The 19,447-nt window shown below is 38.3% G+C and overlaps 1 protein-coding gene across 6 annotated transcripts in view; it reads left to right on the top strand.

The window, feature by feature from the left end:
- The window catches only part of RAPGEF2 (Rap guanine nucleotide exchange factor 2), a 245,238-nt gene that overhangs the window by 142,748 nt on the left and 83,043 nt on the right, over positions 1-19,447 (top strand). Inside the window, exon 1 of one of the 6 annotated variants that reach the window (XM_070757288.1) lies at positions 7,745-7,813. The exons of the other annotated variants lie outside the window; for them this stretch is intronic. Coding sequence (XP_070613389.1) covers positions 7,760-7,813 — 54 coding nt within the window. The 5' untranslated portion in view covers positions 7,745-7,759. Of the gene's footprint in view, positions 1-7,744; positions 7,814-19,447 lie in introns of those variants that run through there. 6 annotated transcript variants of the gene reach the window in all.

Raw genomic sequence — 19,447 nt, 5'->3', positions numbered from 1 at the left:
TATCAACCCTATTGCACACTTTAGAGTCATCGGCAAATAGGCAAACGTTCCCTACCAAACCTTCCCCTATGTCACTCACAAACATATTAAAAAGAATAGGACCCAGAACAGACCCTTGTGGCACACCGCTTGTAACCAATCTCTGCTCAGAATACTCGCCATTAACAATAACTCTCTGATGTCTACGCTTCCGCCAGCTGCAAATCCATTGAACTATCTAGGGATTAAGTCCAATCTTCACTAATTTATCTATCAGCTCTTTATGTGGAACTGTATCAAAGGCTTTGCTGAATTCCAGATAGGCAATATCCACGGCACCACCTTGATCCAACACCTTTGTGACATAGTCAAAGAAATCAATGAGATGCCTTCAGTAAAGCCATGCTGATTTGGGTCCAATAAGTTATTGTTTTTAAGGTGCTGATTTATCCTCTTTTTGAGTAGAGTCTCCATCATTTTAACTACAACTGATGTCAAGCTAAGTGGCCTGTAGTTACCAGATTCTCTACTGCCCTTCTTGTGGATAGGCACAACACTGGCCATTCTCCAATCCTCAGGAACATCTCCTGTTAACAGGGATTGGTTAAACAAATCAGTTAGTGGGGTAGCAATGACAGATCTGAGTTCTTTAAGAACTCTGGGGTAGATGCCATCTGGACCCATTGCCTGATTTATCTTTAATCGTTCAAGTTCTTCTAAGACATCGGCTTCTAAGATCACTGGAGATGAATCTATACAGCTGGAAGCAATGCTATATCCCTCTATAGTATTATTTTGTAAGGTGTCTTTTGAGAAAACTGAACAGAAGCAGCTATTGAAATGGTCAGCGATCTCCTTATTCCCATTAATGCATATATTATTCCCGGTACTAAGCTTCGTGATGCTGCAGTTTTTCTTCTTCATATCACTAACATATCTGAAGAAGGTTTTATCCCCCTTCTTTACAGATTTGGCAATTTCTTCCTCTTTTCAGGCTTTAGCAGCATATATTATCTGTTTCGCCTCCTTCTGTCTCATTTTACACACCTCTCTATCAGCTATACTTCCAGACTCTTTATACCTCCTAAAGTCTTCACATCTTAAAAGTTGCCAAATTTGAAGAAAACATTATCTATCAGAACATCTAGCTCAGAAATATCCAACCTTGTCAACTTTAAGACTTGTGGACTTTAAAACGGGCGGAAAAGTGGGCAGGGCCAGTCATTGATGGGATTAACCCGAACCGGCAGAATCCTACCTCTGCCTTTGAGGCGAGTGGCCAGGAGGCCGGGCTGGCTTTGATGAGTGATGTTGAGTTACCCATGCCCACCCAGTCACATGACCCATGGCTACGCTTACCTAGCCAGTCATTAGGGCAGAGGACTGGTTGTTAAATTATTTGAATTCTATCATTAGGCTGATCAAACAGAACTAGAGCAGCTAGATGATGAGACAGGGCCTCCAAGCTCTTGGACCTGACAAACAGAATGGAGGGCAGAGCAAAAATACTCAGTGAGGCTCCTTGCCAAGCAAGGGAATAACTATCCTATTAGCATGTCATTCTTGTGAATATAATATAATATAATATAATATAATATAATATAATATAATATAATATAATATAATATAATATAATATAATATAATGTGGACTGTTTGACAAATCTGGCTTGGTTGTCAGAATTTTACACTGGATTTTGACTCTTCTGTGCATTCCTGTTGAAAACAAAATTAAAAAGCCCCCCCCCCTCATTTATATTCCTTTCCTTGTCTGCAATTATCTACTTAGCATTGAGTAAATTGCCATCTTTATTATGTGTATGTGTGTGTGTATTGAAACCTGAAACGGGATAGCTCCAAGTTCTATTTTGTCATGCCAGTTTTATAATAAAGTTGCATGGTATATTTTTCTTCAGTCTGATTCTTTGCAAGATCCATTGTTTTTCAAATTATATGGGATCTTGCCACTCGCTCTGTAATTTATATTATGTGCTGGGCAAAGTGTGCCCGGGGGCCGGATGCGGCCCGCCCGCTGTCTGTGACTGGCCCGCGGAGGTAGGAAGGAAGGAAGGAAGGAAGGAAAGAAGGAAGGAAGGAAAGAAGGAGAAATGGAGGGAGGAAAGAAGAGAGGAGAAATTCTCTTTCCATGCCCTTTTGCAAAAGTCCAATAAATGCTCATTTTTTAATTGTTCATTGGTTTCATTGGCCTTTCCAAGAAATTTAAAGCAAACCCCCCACCTCACCTCTCAGGGGGAAAAAAGGGAGGAGGAGGAAGAAAATGAATCCATAGCTACTTTCAGGCAAAGCCTCCACTATGTTTTTTCAACTGATAATGTAGGTCAGTTGAAGAGAGGCACCTGAAAGGAATATTTTGAAAGAGAAGTAAAGAACTGCCCCAAAACAGAAATAAAAGGCAGAGAAAATCAGAGAGACAGAAGCTTCTCTCCATCTGGAGAAGGAAGGAAGGAAGAAAGGAGAAATGGAGGGAACAAGGTGGGCAATTAATTTATAATTAATATAATATAATATAATATAATATAAAATATAATACTATAAGTGATTGATATAATATAATAAATATAATGTAATATAATATATAATTCTAATTTATAATTATAATATAATTAACTCAGTTCTGTCCAATAATATACAGTATTGGGTAGAACTGAGTTAATTATATTAATCTGGCCCTCTAAAACCATCCCAATTTCTCATGCTGCCCCAAGGCAAAATTAATTGCCCACTCCTGTGCTAGATAGTCACAAAAGTTCTTGTTGCCATTTTAATTGTTTTGATATTATCTATTTATCATATTGCCTGTTCTATTCTTCCTTGGTTTTGACAAGAAATTATTGGTGAATTGTTCTAATACAGCTTTCCCCAATCTTTCTGGGTTGTGGGTGAAGAAGAGGGGATGGTTTTGCAGGTGTGCATGCATGCATGCATGGAAATGTATGCATAGCTTCATTTGTGTGAGCAGGAGTTGGGGCTGCGAGCACCGCTGCCCGCCGGTAATGTGAATGGTGTGTGTGTGTGCGTGCGTGCTTGCCCACCACTCACACAGCTGGTTGCAAATAGGCCATGGCCTGGTAGTACACAGGTTGTGGACCCCTGTTTTAATACCTTTAGTTTATGCTGCTGTGTAAATAAAATAATCACTGAAGGCAGAGAATATAAACCAGATGATTGGTGATATTCTTTTGATCTGTAATATATTTGTACTTTTTATTAATTAATTTATTAATTAAAAGTAATTAAGTAAAACACCTAATAGAAAAATGAAAAAAAGGACAGATACATGTATGTGTGTGTGTGTGTAATATAGATATACAGTGATCCCCCGCTCGTTGCGAGGGTTCCGTTCCAGGAGCCCCCGCAACGAGCGGGTTTTCGCGAAGTAGCGATGCGGAAGTAAAAACACCGTCTGCGCATGTGCAGACGGTGTTTTTACTCCCACAGCGCTAGCGAGGAGCCGAAGATTGGGGGCGGGGCGGCTGTTTGCCGCCGGCATGGAGGGCTTCCTAGCAGCCCCCCAAACCCGGGTTGGGGGTCCGGGGGGCGCTGGCTCTCGGCGCTTTTGAGCTGAGTCTGGAAGCGAATTCGCTTCCGGACTCAGCTCAAAAGTGCCGATAGCAAGCGGCAAGGAACGGCTTGTCTCGGCGCTTTCGAGCTGACCGGACTCAGCTCGAAAGCGCCGAGACAAGCCGTTCCTTGCCGCTTGCTATCGGCGGTTTTGAGCTGAGTCCGGAAGCGAATTCGCTTCCGGACAGCTCAAAACCGCCGATAGCAAGCGGCAAGGAACGGCTTGTCTCGGCGCTTTCGAGCTGACAGCTCGAAAGCGCCGAGACAAGCCGTTCCTTGCCGCTTGCTATCGGCGGTTTTGAGCTGAGTCCGGAAGCGAATTCGCTTCCGGACAGCTCAAAAGCGGCGAGAATGAACGGCGTGGGCGGGCGAAGGGCGGGCGGCAGCGAGGAGTTTGCGTGGGCGGTGGGGAAACTCCTCGCTGACGCCAGCAAGAGGGGGAAGACCCAGGGAAGCCGCTGCCATCTACGCATGCGTGCCCGGCACGCATGCGTAGATGGTATTTTTGACTTCCGGGTTGAAAAATAGCGAAGTACCCTGTTCGCAATGGTTGGGGACGCAATAAACGGGGGATCACTGTATAATTTTATACTGGGGGTAAGATATGAAAATAAGGTGTCTATTTTTTAAAGGACATTAAAAATAAAAATTTAGATAGTAACATTTATTTCCAAGACATTTTTTCTTTCAAAAAATTGATGAAAATATTGAGAGAATAAAAAATAACCTTAAGTATTTTCTTCTAGAATGAATATTGCAATAAGTTGCTCATATGCTGCTGCATTTAATTTCCCACCCTCCCTTTTTATTAATAACCAGCAATAGAAAGATTAACAGTAGCACATTATAGTTATTAAAACATGGATTAGCATGTAAAAATGTATAAAAGCTCATTTCAATCTGAGCAGATCTTCAGTTTTAAGAAGTCTAATAGAATAAAATAAAGCATTAATCTAAAAAAAAAGCAAAAACATTGAATAACAATAACTCAGAAAAGCTGATAATATATTATAGATAAATCATCTAGAGATTTATTCAGTGAATCTCTTTTCCCAGTTTGTCTAAAAATGGAATATGTAGAGAAGTCTAAAGCAATTACTTTTATAGTTTACTGTTATATTGATGTTTCATTGGGTTTCTTTGTTAGGCAACTTATCAAATGGACAAAATTAATGTATCATTTGGATTATGACTTATGTTCTGCCCTATCGTTACTTACTTAGTCCTCTAAATTTATTGAAATTTTAAAAAGTCTGCTTTGTACTGCTAGCAACCATTAAAAGCAACCATCTGAACTGTTGATGAACTTGTGGAAGAACAGGAAGTGCTGGAGGGTAAAGTTAAATACACCATCAGTTTAGAGTCCTTGTGTTGCCACAAGTGACTCAAGTCCAGCCCCCCTTGAATTCTGTGGGCCCTTATCTAGAGCTAATGTAGTGCTGACCAAATTCATGTCCAAATCCACTTCCAAAGTAGAGCAATAAATCTTTCTGAACTATAACTTAGCTATGATCCTGATCCTTTGTGCTTGACAGAACTTGTTTTGCACATTGTAATTAGCTTGAGAGGCACATGGGACTGCTATTCAATTGCCTATGTTAGAATCAAAGGCTGTTCCAATTTCTTTTTTGGATGGGAGAAGGATGCAGCAAATTGTCTGTAATAAAATGTCTTTCAGTGATTGGACAGTTTTTTCCTCCTATTTTTGGAATGTTTTTGCTATTGTAAAGCACCTGATAGTCCAGTCATATGGTTAATTAAGCTTAGATTTGTGATAGTATCAGTATTGGGTTCCTGGAGGAATGGTGGAGGACGGCGTCCAGTAGATAAAATGGAGCTACATATGCAGCTCCGTGTCCCTGATGCATGTGTGCATGAACCTGCGTGAGATTTAGCATGCGTAGGAAGTCAAATCTTGTATGAGGACGCTCGCGCACAGGAGATTTTGCCGATTTTTGACCTTTTTTTGCTTCCATCAAGCAAAAACTGCCGAAAAATTAGCAAAATCTAACACATGTGTGCATCCCTGTGTGAGATTTGGCAGGAGCCAAATCTCATGCCAACATGCCCACACCCACCTGCCGAATGTGCATGCACCTGCACCAGTCACCGGGAGCACACCAGTAGCACCAGTGACGGGGAACCCTTGCCTGGATAATATGGGTCAAAAATCAAGAAAGTATTATTTTTTTTGCATCTCAATTTTAAAAAGATAAAACATTAAAGGAGAAAGGGATAAAAGAATATGAATTATTTTAATTTAGAACAAGGAATATATTTAAAACAAGATATTCAAAAATAAAACTCAACAAGAGACTTTTTACACAAAAACTTCATCATTCCTTTTCAGTTCTTGTAGCATTAAACAGATTATTGTCTTCAGGTTATCCTCCTCTTATAGAGAATAAATTTGGTCATCTTTTCTAGAGATTAGTGTATCTGTTCTTGTTTTCCTGTCAGTCTGATGAGATCTTAGAAGATAGGAATACAGAAACTAATATTTCCCAAATATTTCTGTGGATAGTAGAGGAAAAACTTATAACTTCTCAGGCTCAGAGAATAAATGAAATATAAAGTTTTGAAATGGGAAAGAATCTCTTCCCATGGCACTGATCTCTTTTTTTGAGATCTATGATAGAAGTAGTCTCTACAAAAGCAAGCAGTAGCACTGTATACATCTTTATTGAAAAATAAAGATAATCCAGAGTGCATTAAATTCTGTTTCAGATGCACATATATATTTTAGTACTTTATGAACATTGCTGTTGAATACTTACTAATAGGATAATATAGTGGCAAAATTGCCTACATAAACAAACATTTAAATATAATATGCAAAATATATTAGAATTAGAATTCTTAATTGGCCAAGTGTGATTACTCACACAAGGAATTTATCTTTGGTGCATAAGCTCTCATAGCAATAGTGATAGATCATTATAATATATTTATATTGTTACATTTAAGGTTCCTAGAATAATAAAATGATTTTAGATCTATACAAGCTTTTAATTTTTTTTCAAATAATTCCTTTTTTAAATTACCTTACCCCCTTTCAGAAAGATTTATACCTCTATTTAAGTCCTGTCTGAACTTTTTAAAAAGATAGCATGTCAGCATTTTTTAAAAAAAAGAAAAATAGTCTTATAATCTCTGTATTTTAGGAATATTTCAGCTGATTTCTTTAGATAAAATATGACAAGAGAAACAGTTGCAACAATTTCAAGTGTTAATGTTATTCCCATCGAAATTTCCTGAAGGACTTCATACTATTGAAAATTATTGCCTATAGTGTGTGTGTGATTTTAGAAATATGTTCATTTAACCAAAGTGGCAGATGTTTTGCTTATTAGTTTTATTGCGGTTATTAGTTATTAACATGCTTGTTAAGTTGAACCTGGCTTCCCTATTGACTTTGCTTGGCAAAAAGTAGTAAAAGGACATATACCTCAGGACACTGCAACAGTCATAAATACATGCCAGTTTGCCAAGTGACCAAATTTCAATCACATGATCAAGGGGATGTTGCAACAATTTGTTAAGTGTGAAAAATGATCATAAATCATGTTTTCAGTTGTGTTTTGTGATTTTGAACAGTCACTAAATGAATGGTACCTGTACCTGTAAATTTGAAATCTTGTCAAGTACTCCATTAATGATTAGATATTTACAGCTTTGGTGCAATATTATTTTTGGATGAAGTATGGAATGAGGTATCAACCAATGCTATGCATTATATTTATCTTGGTGAACATTTATATTTAGTTTGGAGACTGTTAAGTAAGTAAATCTTCTTATTCCTATCCTGCATTGGTAAGGCACTGGAGCCAGCAGTCAATGGATTTCTTCCCCTCTGGGATTTGCTTGACCTACAGAAGCCGATATAATACAGGCAAGCGCTTGTTACTCTATTTGAATTGTCCATCTGTAGTTTAATGAGTGAAATAGTTAAGCAGCTGAGGGGGCGAGCTGCAAGGAATCTGTCTTTCCATTTGAGTTGAATTTTTCGTTGTATGGGGGGAAAAGGGAGGGAGGCAGTGAGAGATCGACTTACATCATTAGAACTGCATTGAGGGTGCCTGTGTGCAGGTTAAGAGACAGACTACAGTGTCTTTGCTTTCTGCAGGAAGCAGCAATGCCGTTTGTATCCTAAGAGGAATTTTTTATTTAGAAAAGGAAGCGTTCTTTCTACCAAGGAAATGGCTTTCCTTGTGCGTTGCTATGCCAACTGCCTGCAGCCATGGTCTTCCAAAGTAAGCACAATAACGTAATTATATTGGCGTATTACATTCAGACTCATGATTCTCTAGGTTTGTTTTTCTCTGTGTATGTGCCTTTGGTGCTCTCTCTCCCTTTTGCTTAGTGACGTTCCTGGTGTTAGACATGATTTCCTTGAATGTGAGGGACAGACATTATTAAATTAAATGTCTGTCAGTGTTATGCTGCTTAGATTAATTGTGCAAACTTGGCTAGTTGACGGGAACAGAGATCACTGGTCATCCTGTCAGCATCATTAGCAGCCATGGAGGAGGTCCTATTCAGATGCTCTGCCCTAATTTTTTATTTTTTAAAAAATGGGGCATAGGAGCTCTCTGTCATTGTGATTGCAAACTAAGCAGGAGAAATAACAATCTGGGCTGTGTACAGAAAGCTGCTTGCTGCATCCTGACTAATACTATATGGTTTTAAGCTTTTTTGAGGGAGTCTTGTGTGCAGTCAGCCATTTTAGCTCCCCCCTCCCTTTTTTCTCCTTTTTGGTCTCAGGGAATGCTCCTGCTTCTTGTAGAAGAATGCTGGATATGTATGGTGTTGCTAGGCACTTTACCTCTGTGCATGCTTAAGATATAAAGTGTTACAAAAATGGAGGCAAATGCTGTTTGGATTATATTTCTGCACTATCCATGTGAGAGATTTTGTGAACGATACTTTGAGCTCTTGGCTTGCTTCTCCTCTGTTTTTTTTAAATTTAATTTATTGCAGTAGAGGTTGATTACTATTCATGATAAATTAGTATATCATGTGCAAATTAAGTTCGGCATATGTTTGTTCATTATGAAACCTCTTGCAATCCCAGCTAACCATGGAGTTATGGGCCAGCAGGAGAAATATTCAGTAAGTATAGCAAATTCTGCTTATTTTTAAAGGGTTTTTTTCTACATTTAATTTTAAATTGTAGCTGCCTGTATTATGTTTATTTTACTTTTGTGGAAATAATTGTGAATCATTTCAGTAAGATCAGCTTGAATTTAATTTTTTATTTGTATTTAAAATATTTAAGTTGCATGATTCTAAATAAAGAAGTTTGCAATATTAACTTTATGTAGGCTATACTTAAGTTGAACTTCTGACCATATTTCTTTTGAAGTTAAAATTACTTCAGAATGCACAGTGAAGTGGAATAATTCTCTAATTTGTTGTATGCACATTATAAATCTGCTTTTCCTGTGTGTGGCAAATCTTGTTTGTTAAAAATTAGAATTATTTAAAATTTATAAGCAATAAATGGTAGTTCTTTTAATTGATCCCATGAGTCAACTATACTTATATCATCTAGTAATCCCATAGGTAGCTGCTGTTTGTTGTATATAAAAATAGCATTCATAAAAAGAAGACTTTTTTTTAAAGTGTTGCTCTTGAATGCCAAACATTTAAGGCCAAAATCCAGAAAACTCTAGGTGTGCCCAACAGAGCTTGCCCTTTTTTTCTTGAATGGCAGTCCCTTACGCAGCATTGATCAAATTGCCTCAGAAATTCCCCTGAGGTTTCAAAGCAGTTTGCCATGCTATGTAAGAGACTGGTGTTTGAAAAATAGAGGTCAAAAATTCCTTTGGGCAGAGCCAATTCATTTCATGGCTGCCTGAATAATGGCCTTTATTTGTCATTTAAACTTCACAGGACCTTAAAATGTGTGAAAATAAGTAGTAATTAGCATTATGATATAAGCTTATGATTATGCAATAAACTTTTTTTTTTAATGCTTTGTGCAAGTATGACATTTATGAACATCTTGCATCCTTAAACAGGTTGCCATATTTCTGCTGAAGTGATATAAGGCCTATGGAGTAATAGTAACTTTTCATTGCAATGAAGTGCACTAATCTTTAATAACATGTGGATAAAAGTGATACTTGATGTATGAAAGATGGAAAAGAAATAGACATTTGAAACAATTTTAAAGCTAAGACTGAAACCAGAATGTATCAGGTGGTTGTTAGTATTTTTAAACTTAATCATTTTAAAATTGCAAAATAATATTGTGTTAGTGAATTATAATTAAGATACCATTTAGATTCTTTAAATATATTTAGTAATGTATTACATTCTAGCAGTCTTTAGATATGCTTTTCCTTTCTGAATCGCTGTGCTGATTGAAGCTCCCAAAAGAGAGTACTGCCCTTCTCCTTCTTTATAGCTATATATTTTATAATGCAATATATCTATATCTATATATTTATGTGGCAATAGTAACCTATTAATCTAGTGTGCATTATCTTTCCAATTAGCATGCTTTAAACCCCTAATTTTCCGTGCTAAGAAGTGACTCAAAGATGGGATGCTTGAGTGATATAGAAACAAAATATTCAGGTTTTTTATTGGAACAATATAAAATGTGGGAGGAAGGACAGGAGAACTTGTCCATTGATTGTCATCTTAACGTAAGAAGACACTACTTAGACCAGTGATGGCGAACCTTTTTTCTTTGGCTGCCAGAAGTGTACGTATATTCTTTATCACACATGCGTGTATGCATGGCCACACCCATAATTTTATGCTCCCGTGCATCTTTCCCCTGCTTGTGCGTGTGAACCCCCATGCACTGCTCTGTGCTTTTGCACACAACCCCCTTCCCCACTACCCATTTCCCAACTTCCAGTGGGCCCAGTAGGCCCATTTTTTGCCCTCCCCAGGCTCCAGAGGCTTTCTTGGATTTGGGGGAGGGAGAAAATGTCTTCTCCCACCCTGGGAGGCCGAAAACACCCTCAGAGAGCCTCCGCACGAGTGAAAATCAGCTGGTTGGCATGCGCATGCATGCTGGAGCTGAACTAGGGCAATGGCTCGCGTGCTGGCAGATATGGCTCTGTGTATCACAGGTTCGCCATCACGGAGTTAGACTTTTGGATAGTCAGCAATAATATGGGGAAAAATATTTCTAGTTTGAAGATTACCAATCAGGTGATTTCAGGATATTTTCATAGGCTAGACTTGCCTTCTCCATTGTTACTTTTCATCAGAGAAACTCACTTTATAGAAGAAAAGGCTATGGAAGGCTTCTAACAAAATAGGAAACGCATGGAGAGCATGAGTTGTGTCATTCCTTCCAACTCCTTTACCAGCACTAGCTATTTCTTTGTGTATATGTGGATGAGGAAGCAAAGGATAGTTTGTGTTAAAGCAAAGGATATTTTGTGTCACATGAACAGGGGGGGGGGGGAGATTTGCCAAGAGCAATCACAGCATTCTGAGTCACTTCCCACCTGCCTTTCCCAAAAGCATGAGTTAGTAGATTTTTTTGCAAGCTTTTTCTCCACAGCCTTGATTTAATCCATTTTGGAAGGTGATCTTCCTTTTATTGACTTTTCTCCCTTATAGCAAATTTACTTGCTTTGTTTCAGATTTTATTTAATTATGCTAAAAGAGTCCTGATCCTGATTACATAATTTCTTATCAACATTCTTTTAGTGGAAAGAATAAAAAAATGCTTCAGATTACACAGAAGTAAAATATTGTCTTCAATTGTTTAATGCAACTTCATCTTTTCTGGAATTGCATGGTTGCCTCCTGGTTCATATTAGAAAACTATACAGTATTGCTGTTTTAAACAGTTGCAAACAAATACCACATTTGCTTCTCTACAAAAAACCTTTCTATCACTACATCTGCACAGATATAGTAAAATATGTTATACTGTGAGTCTTTTCCTGGTAATGTGAAAAATAAAATTGTATAGAGATGGACTTTGTTTAGTGACCACGATTGTAACTACCAACTTGGTCGTTAGCAAAGCAGACGGTAAGTGAAACTGTGATTGTGTTTATGATCTCATTCAGCTTTTGTTTGCTTCACAGACCTTTGAAAGTCAAAATGTGAGAATTAGTCACAGAGTTACTTTTTCATTACTATTACAAGTGTGAACAGTCACTGAATAATGAGGCAGTCACTAAGTGTGGACTGCTTGTAGAACAGATCATAGCTGAAGAGTACCAAGTAAAATATATAAGGTGTGTGTGTGTGTGTGTGTGTGTGGTGTTGTCCCTCTCCCACTTTTTCTAGGACAACACCATCTGCGACACTTCACACATTTAATACATATAGGCAAACATTTAATACAAACGCAAGAAAGAAAGAAAGAGAGAGAGAGAGAGTGAGTGAATGCTCTCCTGAATGTCGCTTCATCTGTTTATGAAGTAAAATGTACCAATTATTTCTTCTCAGTGTTATCCTGATTTGGAAGCTCCATGGGAAGGAGATTCAATGCTAGTTTTACAGTCTTTTAAAACATGACCACATTTTTATTGATATAAGCCTCTACAGAATAGCTGCTAGATTTCCTTTTCAGTTGGGTATTTTTTTGGTAAGTTCTATGTTGCATTGTCCTTTGTTTGGCATTATCTACTATTGATGGTTGTTTTTTAAAAAGCAGAAGCTGCTGCAATCTTACACACAAACAGTCTGTTATACTATTTAATAATTTAAAGATCCATTTCCATCAGTTAATATTGCCTCTTGTTTGATTTTATCAGTGCCCATATTTATAGTTACAATATTAATTTTGTTGGACTAGTTTGAGCATTTTATGGATTTATGAAGCCATAATTTGCTAATGGTAAACTTTATTCTCACATTATTGAATTCAACTCATTCACAAGACTCAGTATAGTACTTGGATTTAAAAACAACAAAATACTGCTGACATAATTTGGGAGAGTGTCTGGGTATCGAGCTTGAAAAAATTGTGGATTAATTTTACTTTGTCATCTAAAACCTGAAGGTCTCTTTGGCTTTCTCATTAAGTGTGTACAAAGAAAGACAAGTAAACACAATCCTAGTTTATGTCAGTAGTTAGTTAGAGCAGCACTTCTCAAATAATGGGGTGCCCCCCCCGGGGAGCACGGAGCGATGCTGGGGGGCACGTGACCCCAGGGAATGTACTGGGGGTCTTTTTGCTGCAGGGAATAGGGGCACACAGCACAGAGCAGGAGATATGAAGTGCAGATAACAAACCCTTAAGAGATACCATGGAAAAATATTTAACAGGGATGAAAAGAAAGGAGGAGAGAGACAGAGATAATGAGACAAACGTAAGTCTCCCGAAAGCTAAGATGAGGAAATATAATGAAGCACATGTAGTGCTTGGCTTCACTGTGACTACGGCAGCGGACAGCATAAACCAAATACATTAAGGCATCACTTAAACACATTACACCGCAATCATGCTGATAAGCTGCTTGAGTTTTTTCAGTGAAAACACATCGACTATTGCCCACAATTGTCCCAGTTGACAGTTGGGGGTGGGGCACAAAATGTTGACTTCTTACGGGGGAGGGGCTGTAACAAAAAATAATTGAGAAGAACTGAGTTAGAGGAAGATATTTTGATTGACTAACTGTATCGTTTCATTTAAACATGCATATTTATCTATATATTAATATAGCTGTACCCAACCTTTTTGGCACCATGGACTGGTTTTTTGGAAGACAATTTTTCCACAGACTGTGAGGAGATGGCTTTGCATACTACCTAGATCCTGCACATGTGCAGAGGAAGCTTTGTTCACCTTGTGCAGCCTGGTTGTTAACAGGCCATGGACGGTACCGGTCGTCAGTCCGGGGAGTGGGGACCCTGAATTGATACATACATGGATACTTGCTTGAATGCTGATAACAAATGAAAGGGAGAGAGAAAATGTGCTACTTTTCCATCTCATAATCGCACAGAGAGGAATACCATCTCTTAAGTGTATAAAGCTCTTTTCTCATAAAAATGTCAAGATTCAGAATAAGCCTTCAAATAAAAGAACTATATTTTATATCATAGTATTTGTGAAGCTTAAATGTTTCTGCAATTGACTTTTGAACATGTGGTTTCAAAAGGACCTAAGGAAAAATCATTCATTCATTCATTCAGAAGAGAAGGATTTAGGGGTAGTGATTTCTGACAGTCTCAAAATGGGTGAACAGTGCATTCAGGCGGTAGGTAAAGCAGGTAGAATGCTTGGCTGTATAGCTAGAGGTATAACAAGCAGGAAGAAGGAGATTGTGATCCCGCTGTATAGAGTGCTGGTGAGACCACATTTGGAATACTGTATTCAGTTCTGGAGACCTCACCTACAAAAAGATATTGATAAGACGGGCTACAAAAATGGTGGAAGGTCTTAAGCATAAAACTTATCAGGAAAGACTTAATGAACTCAATCGGTATAGTCTTGAGGACAGAAGGGAAAGGGGGGACGTGATCGAAACATTGAAATATGTTAAAGGGTTGAATAAGGTTCAGGAGGGAAGTGTTTTTAATAGGAAAGTGAACATAAGAATAAGGGGGCACAATCTGAGGTTAGTTGGGGAAAAGATCAGAAACAATGTGAGAAAATATTTTACTGAAAGCGTAGTAGATCCTTGGAACAAACTTCCAGCAGATGTGGTTGGCAAATCCACAGTAACTGAATTTAAACATGCCTGGGAAAAACACAGATCCACCCTAAGATAAAATACAGGAAGTATTATAAGGGCAGACTAGATGCACCCTGAGGTCTTTTTCTGTCATCAACATTCTGTTTCTATGTTTCATTCATTCATTCATCATTTATTCATTCATTCATTCATTCATTTCACATATTGTGTTGTAAAATAAAGTATTAAATGTTATTTATATTTTATTTTTTTATGGATTTTTGAAATTATTTTTAGTGTGTTGTTATTATTTGTATTTTAAAACTCATGTAAGTCTTCTTCCAGTAAATCTTCATTTGTATTCTGTTGGGATTACAATACATTATTGATATTTAAAGAATTGATGTAATTAATGAAATCATAGGTTAACAAGCACAAGCTCTGAAAATGTGGATTTAGTTGAAAAGTTAGTTGTAGTATGATAAACGGGTAATCTTTTTGTACCTTTTGCCTTTTATTGTTTTCAAAAGAAGCAACCACTGAATAATTTCTGCAAATTCTACATTTTTACCACTGTGCTTTTGTTTTGGATAGCAAGCTTCATGTTATGATGTTAGATGATGAAATTCATGTTCATGAAAGCAATAACTTCTCCGAATAGGAGGAGAACTAGCTTGCCAACTAGAACAGTACTTAGAACCCCAGATTCTATTAACATTGATGCTGGGTTTTGAGCAAAGGCAGCGGGAAAAAAAATCATCACCGTCTATTATGAATAGCCAGTACTTTGCTCCTTCCAGCAATGTGTATAGCAGCACTGTCAGGCTGAGAGTAGCTCAATTAATCCACTCCAAGTATGGGCTTATATAGTGTGTGTGAGGAGAGTATTTAGTCAGACACCAATTGTGCACGTTCTCCCAGTTAAAAAGATAAGAGAGGCCTGTAATTGACATTATAGGTAGACCTCAACCATGAGAGACAACATGAGAAAATACATCCAGAAAAACACATTGTCTGATTTTTAACGAATTTATTTCCAAATTATGGTGGAAAATAAGTATTTGATCAATAATTAGTACTCTGTTATATATCCTTTGTTGGCAATGACAGAGGTCAAACATTTTCTGTAAGTCCTCACAAGGTTGACACACACTATTGCTGGTATGTTGGCCCATTCCTCCATGCAGATCTCCTCAAGAGCAGTGATGTTTTGGGGCTGTCGCTGGGCAACACGGACTTTCAACTCCAAAGTTTTTTATAAGGTTGAGATCTGGAGACTGGCTAGGCCACTCCAGGACTTTAAAATGCTTCTTACGAAGCCACTCCTTCGTTGCCCTGGCAGTGTATTTGGTTATGACCTATAAAGTCCTTCATGGCATCGGACCAGAATATCTCTGGGACCGCCTTCTGCCGCACGAATCCCAGCGACCGATAAGGTCCCACAGAGTTGGCTTTCTCCGAATCCCGTCGACTAAACAATGTCGTTTCGCGGGTCCCGGGAAGAGCCTTCTCTGTGGCAGCCCCAACTCTCTGGAACCAGCTCCTCCCGGAGATTAGAACTGCCCCTTGCCTTTCGTAAACTCCTTAAAACCCACCTTTGCCGCCAGGCATGGGGGAATTGAGGCATCTCCCCTGGGCCTATACAATTTATGTATGGTATGTTTGTGTGTATGTCTGCTTAATAATGGGGTTTTTAAAAAGTTTTTAAATTATTAGATTTGTCATGAATTGTTTTATTGTTGTCTACGGAGAGGGGCGGCATACAAATCTAATAAATAAATCAAATAAATAAATCATTGTCATGCTGAAAGATCCAGCCACGTTTCATCTTCAGTGCCCTTGCTGATGGAAGGTGGTTTGCACTCAAAATCTCACAATACATAGCCCCATTTATTCTTTCATGTACACGGATCAGTCATCCTGGTCCCTTTGCCGAGAAACCGCCCCAAAACATGATGTTGTCACCCCCATGCTTCACAGTAGGTATAGTGTTCTTTGGATGCAACTCAGCATTCTTCCTCCTCCAAACACGACGAGTTGTGTTTCTATCAAACAGATCTACTTTGGTTTTATCTGACCATATGACATTCTCTCAATACTCTTCTGGATCATCCAAATGCTCTCTAGCAAACTTCAGACGGGCCCGGACATGTACTGGCATAAGCAGGGGGACACATCTGGCACTGCAGAATCTTGAGTCCCTGGCGGCGTAGTGTGTTACTGATGGTAGCCTTTATTACATTGGTCCCAGCTCTCTGCAGGTCATTCACTGGGTTCTGGGATTTTTGCTCACCATTCTTGTGATCATTTTGACCCCACGGGATGAGATCTTGCGTGTAGTCCCAGATCAAGGGAGATTATCAGTGGTCTTGTATGTCTTCCATTTTCTAATTATTCCTCCCAGAGTTGATTTCTTCACACCAAGCTGCTTGCCTATTGCAGATTCAGTCTTTCCAGCCTGGTGCAGGGCTACAATTTTGTTACTGGTGTCCTTCGACAGCTCTTTGGTCTTCACCATAGTGGAGTTTGGAATGTGACCGTTTGAGGACAGGTATCTTTTATACTGATAACAAGTTCAAACAGGTGCCATTACTACAGGTAACGAGTGGAGGACAGAGGAACCTCTTAAAGAAGAAGTTACAGGTCTGTGAGAGCCAGAAATCTTGCTTGTTTTTTCCATCATAAGTTTCAAATAAATTCGTTAAAAATCAGACAATGTGATATTCTGGATGTGTTTTCTCATGTTGTCTCTCATGGTTGAGGTCTACCTATGATGTCAATTACAGGCCTCTCTCATCTTTTTAAATGGGAGAACTTGCACAATTGGTGTCTAACTAAATACTCCCCCCCCACACACTGTATATTATTTACTTTAGTTTCCCCAGTATAACACCTCCCCCTTGCCCATGTTGTTTTGTTGATTGATTGACTGTGTGCCTGTTTTTTATATATACTGTTTTTATGAGATTATTAATTTAAATTGTAACTGGATGGGTGGGCATTGGATTTGGTATTGTGTACTGTACTGTTTTTTATTATTGTTGTGAGCCGCCCCGAGTTTGCGGAGAGGGGCGGCATATAAATCCAATAAACCTAAACCTAAACCTTCTAGACAATAGACCAGCTACTGTGCCCAATTGTAAAAATCATATTAATGCCTGGTGATATTGAGTTGCTGTGGTATATCCTTTATGAAATTATTTTTGAAAACTATTCAGATATTTCAAAATCTAGAAATAAGATAATTGACTGAAGCGAGCATCATATAGCATATGATTACCCTATTTCAGCAGTTTCAGTGGCTGTCTGTTAGTAAACTTAGTTTGGGTCAGGTTGCTTGATAATTGTCTTCCTCACACATTTTAACTTATTGAGATAAGTATTTTCCCCCAGTCCCATTCTGTATAAATATTTAACAATAGAAGCATTTTTCAATGAAAATTCCATGATACGTAAACTTTCTATTTAGGAAGTCTAGGGGAGTTTCATTTCTGCTGCCATTGTCTTTGGTCAGGTCTATTCCCCCCCTTCTCTTGGTTCCCCCTTTCTTCCTTCCTAACCACTCTCTTATTCCCTGAAAGCATTTTGAAGCCCTTCTTTCTTTTGAAAAACTCTCAGTGTGTCAAGTTGGCATCAAGATGGATCTTTTGAAATTGTCTTATTTCCTGAAGCCAGTTCTGACCTGAAGACAGGTTCTAATCGGTTAATTCTAAGAGCTTATTTTCTTAGGATGTTAAAATGATATAAACTAAATCAGCAGATGCCACACTGAGAAAAGGGATTATGAAAGTTTATAAGAATTCCATATGCATATTAGTTGAGAGTGAAATCTGATTTGGTTACTTAAAAAATATTTCATAGTCTTGGTATCTCCTTGAACATTCCAGAAGGTGGAAGCATTTAACCTCTTTTATGTTTGATATCTAAGATAGATATTAGACATATTCCTTGTAGCTCTGAGGATATCTATAAGCAGAGAGACTAGTCATGTGGACTCTAATCCTCATTACCATCTTACAGATGGTTAGAAAATGTACAATTTCTAGAAAACAAAGTTATTTATCTGTGCCTTGGCTGAGCTGCGGCAGTCATCTTAGAGCCTCTGCCTGCTCAGATCACTGAAGCTGACATCTGTGCTGCTTTTCTTTTCTTCCTACTTCTATCTGTATGAAGCAGAGAAAATGGAAAGGTTCTTGATTGATGCTGGGAGAATAAAAATATTGGAGCTTATGGATTTTATTAACCCCTGCTTTTCTCTAAATTTCAACATTTCTTCCATAAATCAACAAAGCCAATCTGATGATACTCTGGGAATTTTGCAATTTTTGATATCACCTCTATCATAAATCAATAATGGGAGGCAATTTAATATAATGTATGTGCAATTTAGTGTTCTGTGTTTTCCCTCTACCTTCCATTGCACCTCAATGGAACACCTCAAACATAAAGTATTTTTGAAATATACTGCTACCTTCAAGACACATACATGAAATGGATTATGTATGGCTGGCATTATACAGCCTTCTGTCACTAGATTCCCCCTTATATTCTGGTAGGCCCCAAGCTAGAATTTCCTCACCACTGAGATCCAGTCTTCTCCTTTAATTGTGGGCTTCAGTTAAGATCTGGTTACTCCATTATGCACGGGAGGACAGATTGATGTGATTGAAAATATGAGTTTAACATACAACTAACCATTCTACCTTCCTTCCTTCCTTCCTTCCTTCCTTCCTTCCTTCCTTCCTTCCTTCCTTCCTTCCTTCCTTCCTTCCTTCCGTCCTTCCGTCCTTCCTTCCTTCCCTCCCTCCCTCCCTCCCTGCTTCCCTCCCTCATTTTTGATATTACAAAAATAGCTTATGGAATATCTTATGAGTATATTATTTTGAGGGGGGCACATGGATTGATTATGTTTCTGATTACAGTAGTCCCTCGCTATACCGCGCTTCACCTACTGCGGCTTCACTTCATCGCGGGTTTCTGAGGAAGTCGATCGGCAGATTTAAACAGCCCGCCGAACTCAATCGGCAGGGTTTAAAAAAAAATATATCTAAAATTGTAAATACTGTATTTAAATACTGTATCTAAAATAAATACTGTGTGGGAAGGGTTTATAAACACTTAAAACAATGAAAACTTACCAAACAATTACAATATAAATACTTAAATAAGTACTATCAGTCGATAAATTCCCCATCGCGGATTTCACCTATCGCGGCCAGGTCTGGAACGTAACACCAGTGATAGGTGAGGGACTACTGTATTAGCCAGATTATTTAGAAA

Source organism: Erythrolamprus reginae, chromosome 7, assembly GCF_031021105.1.
Source record: "Erythrolamprus reginae isolate rEryReg1 chromosome 7, rEryReg1.hap1, whole genome shotgun sequence".
NCBI classification, from domain to species: Eukaryota; Metazoa; Chordata; class Lepidosauria; order Squamata; family Dipsadidae; genus Erythrolamprus; species Erythrolamprus reginae.
This window is presented reverse-complemented; position numbering and strand designations above follow the sequence as displayed.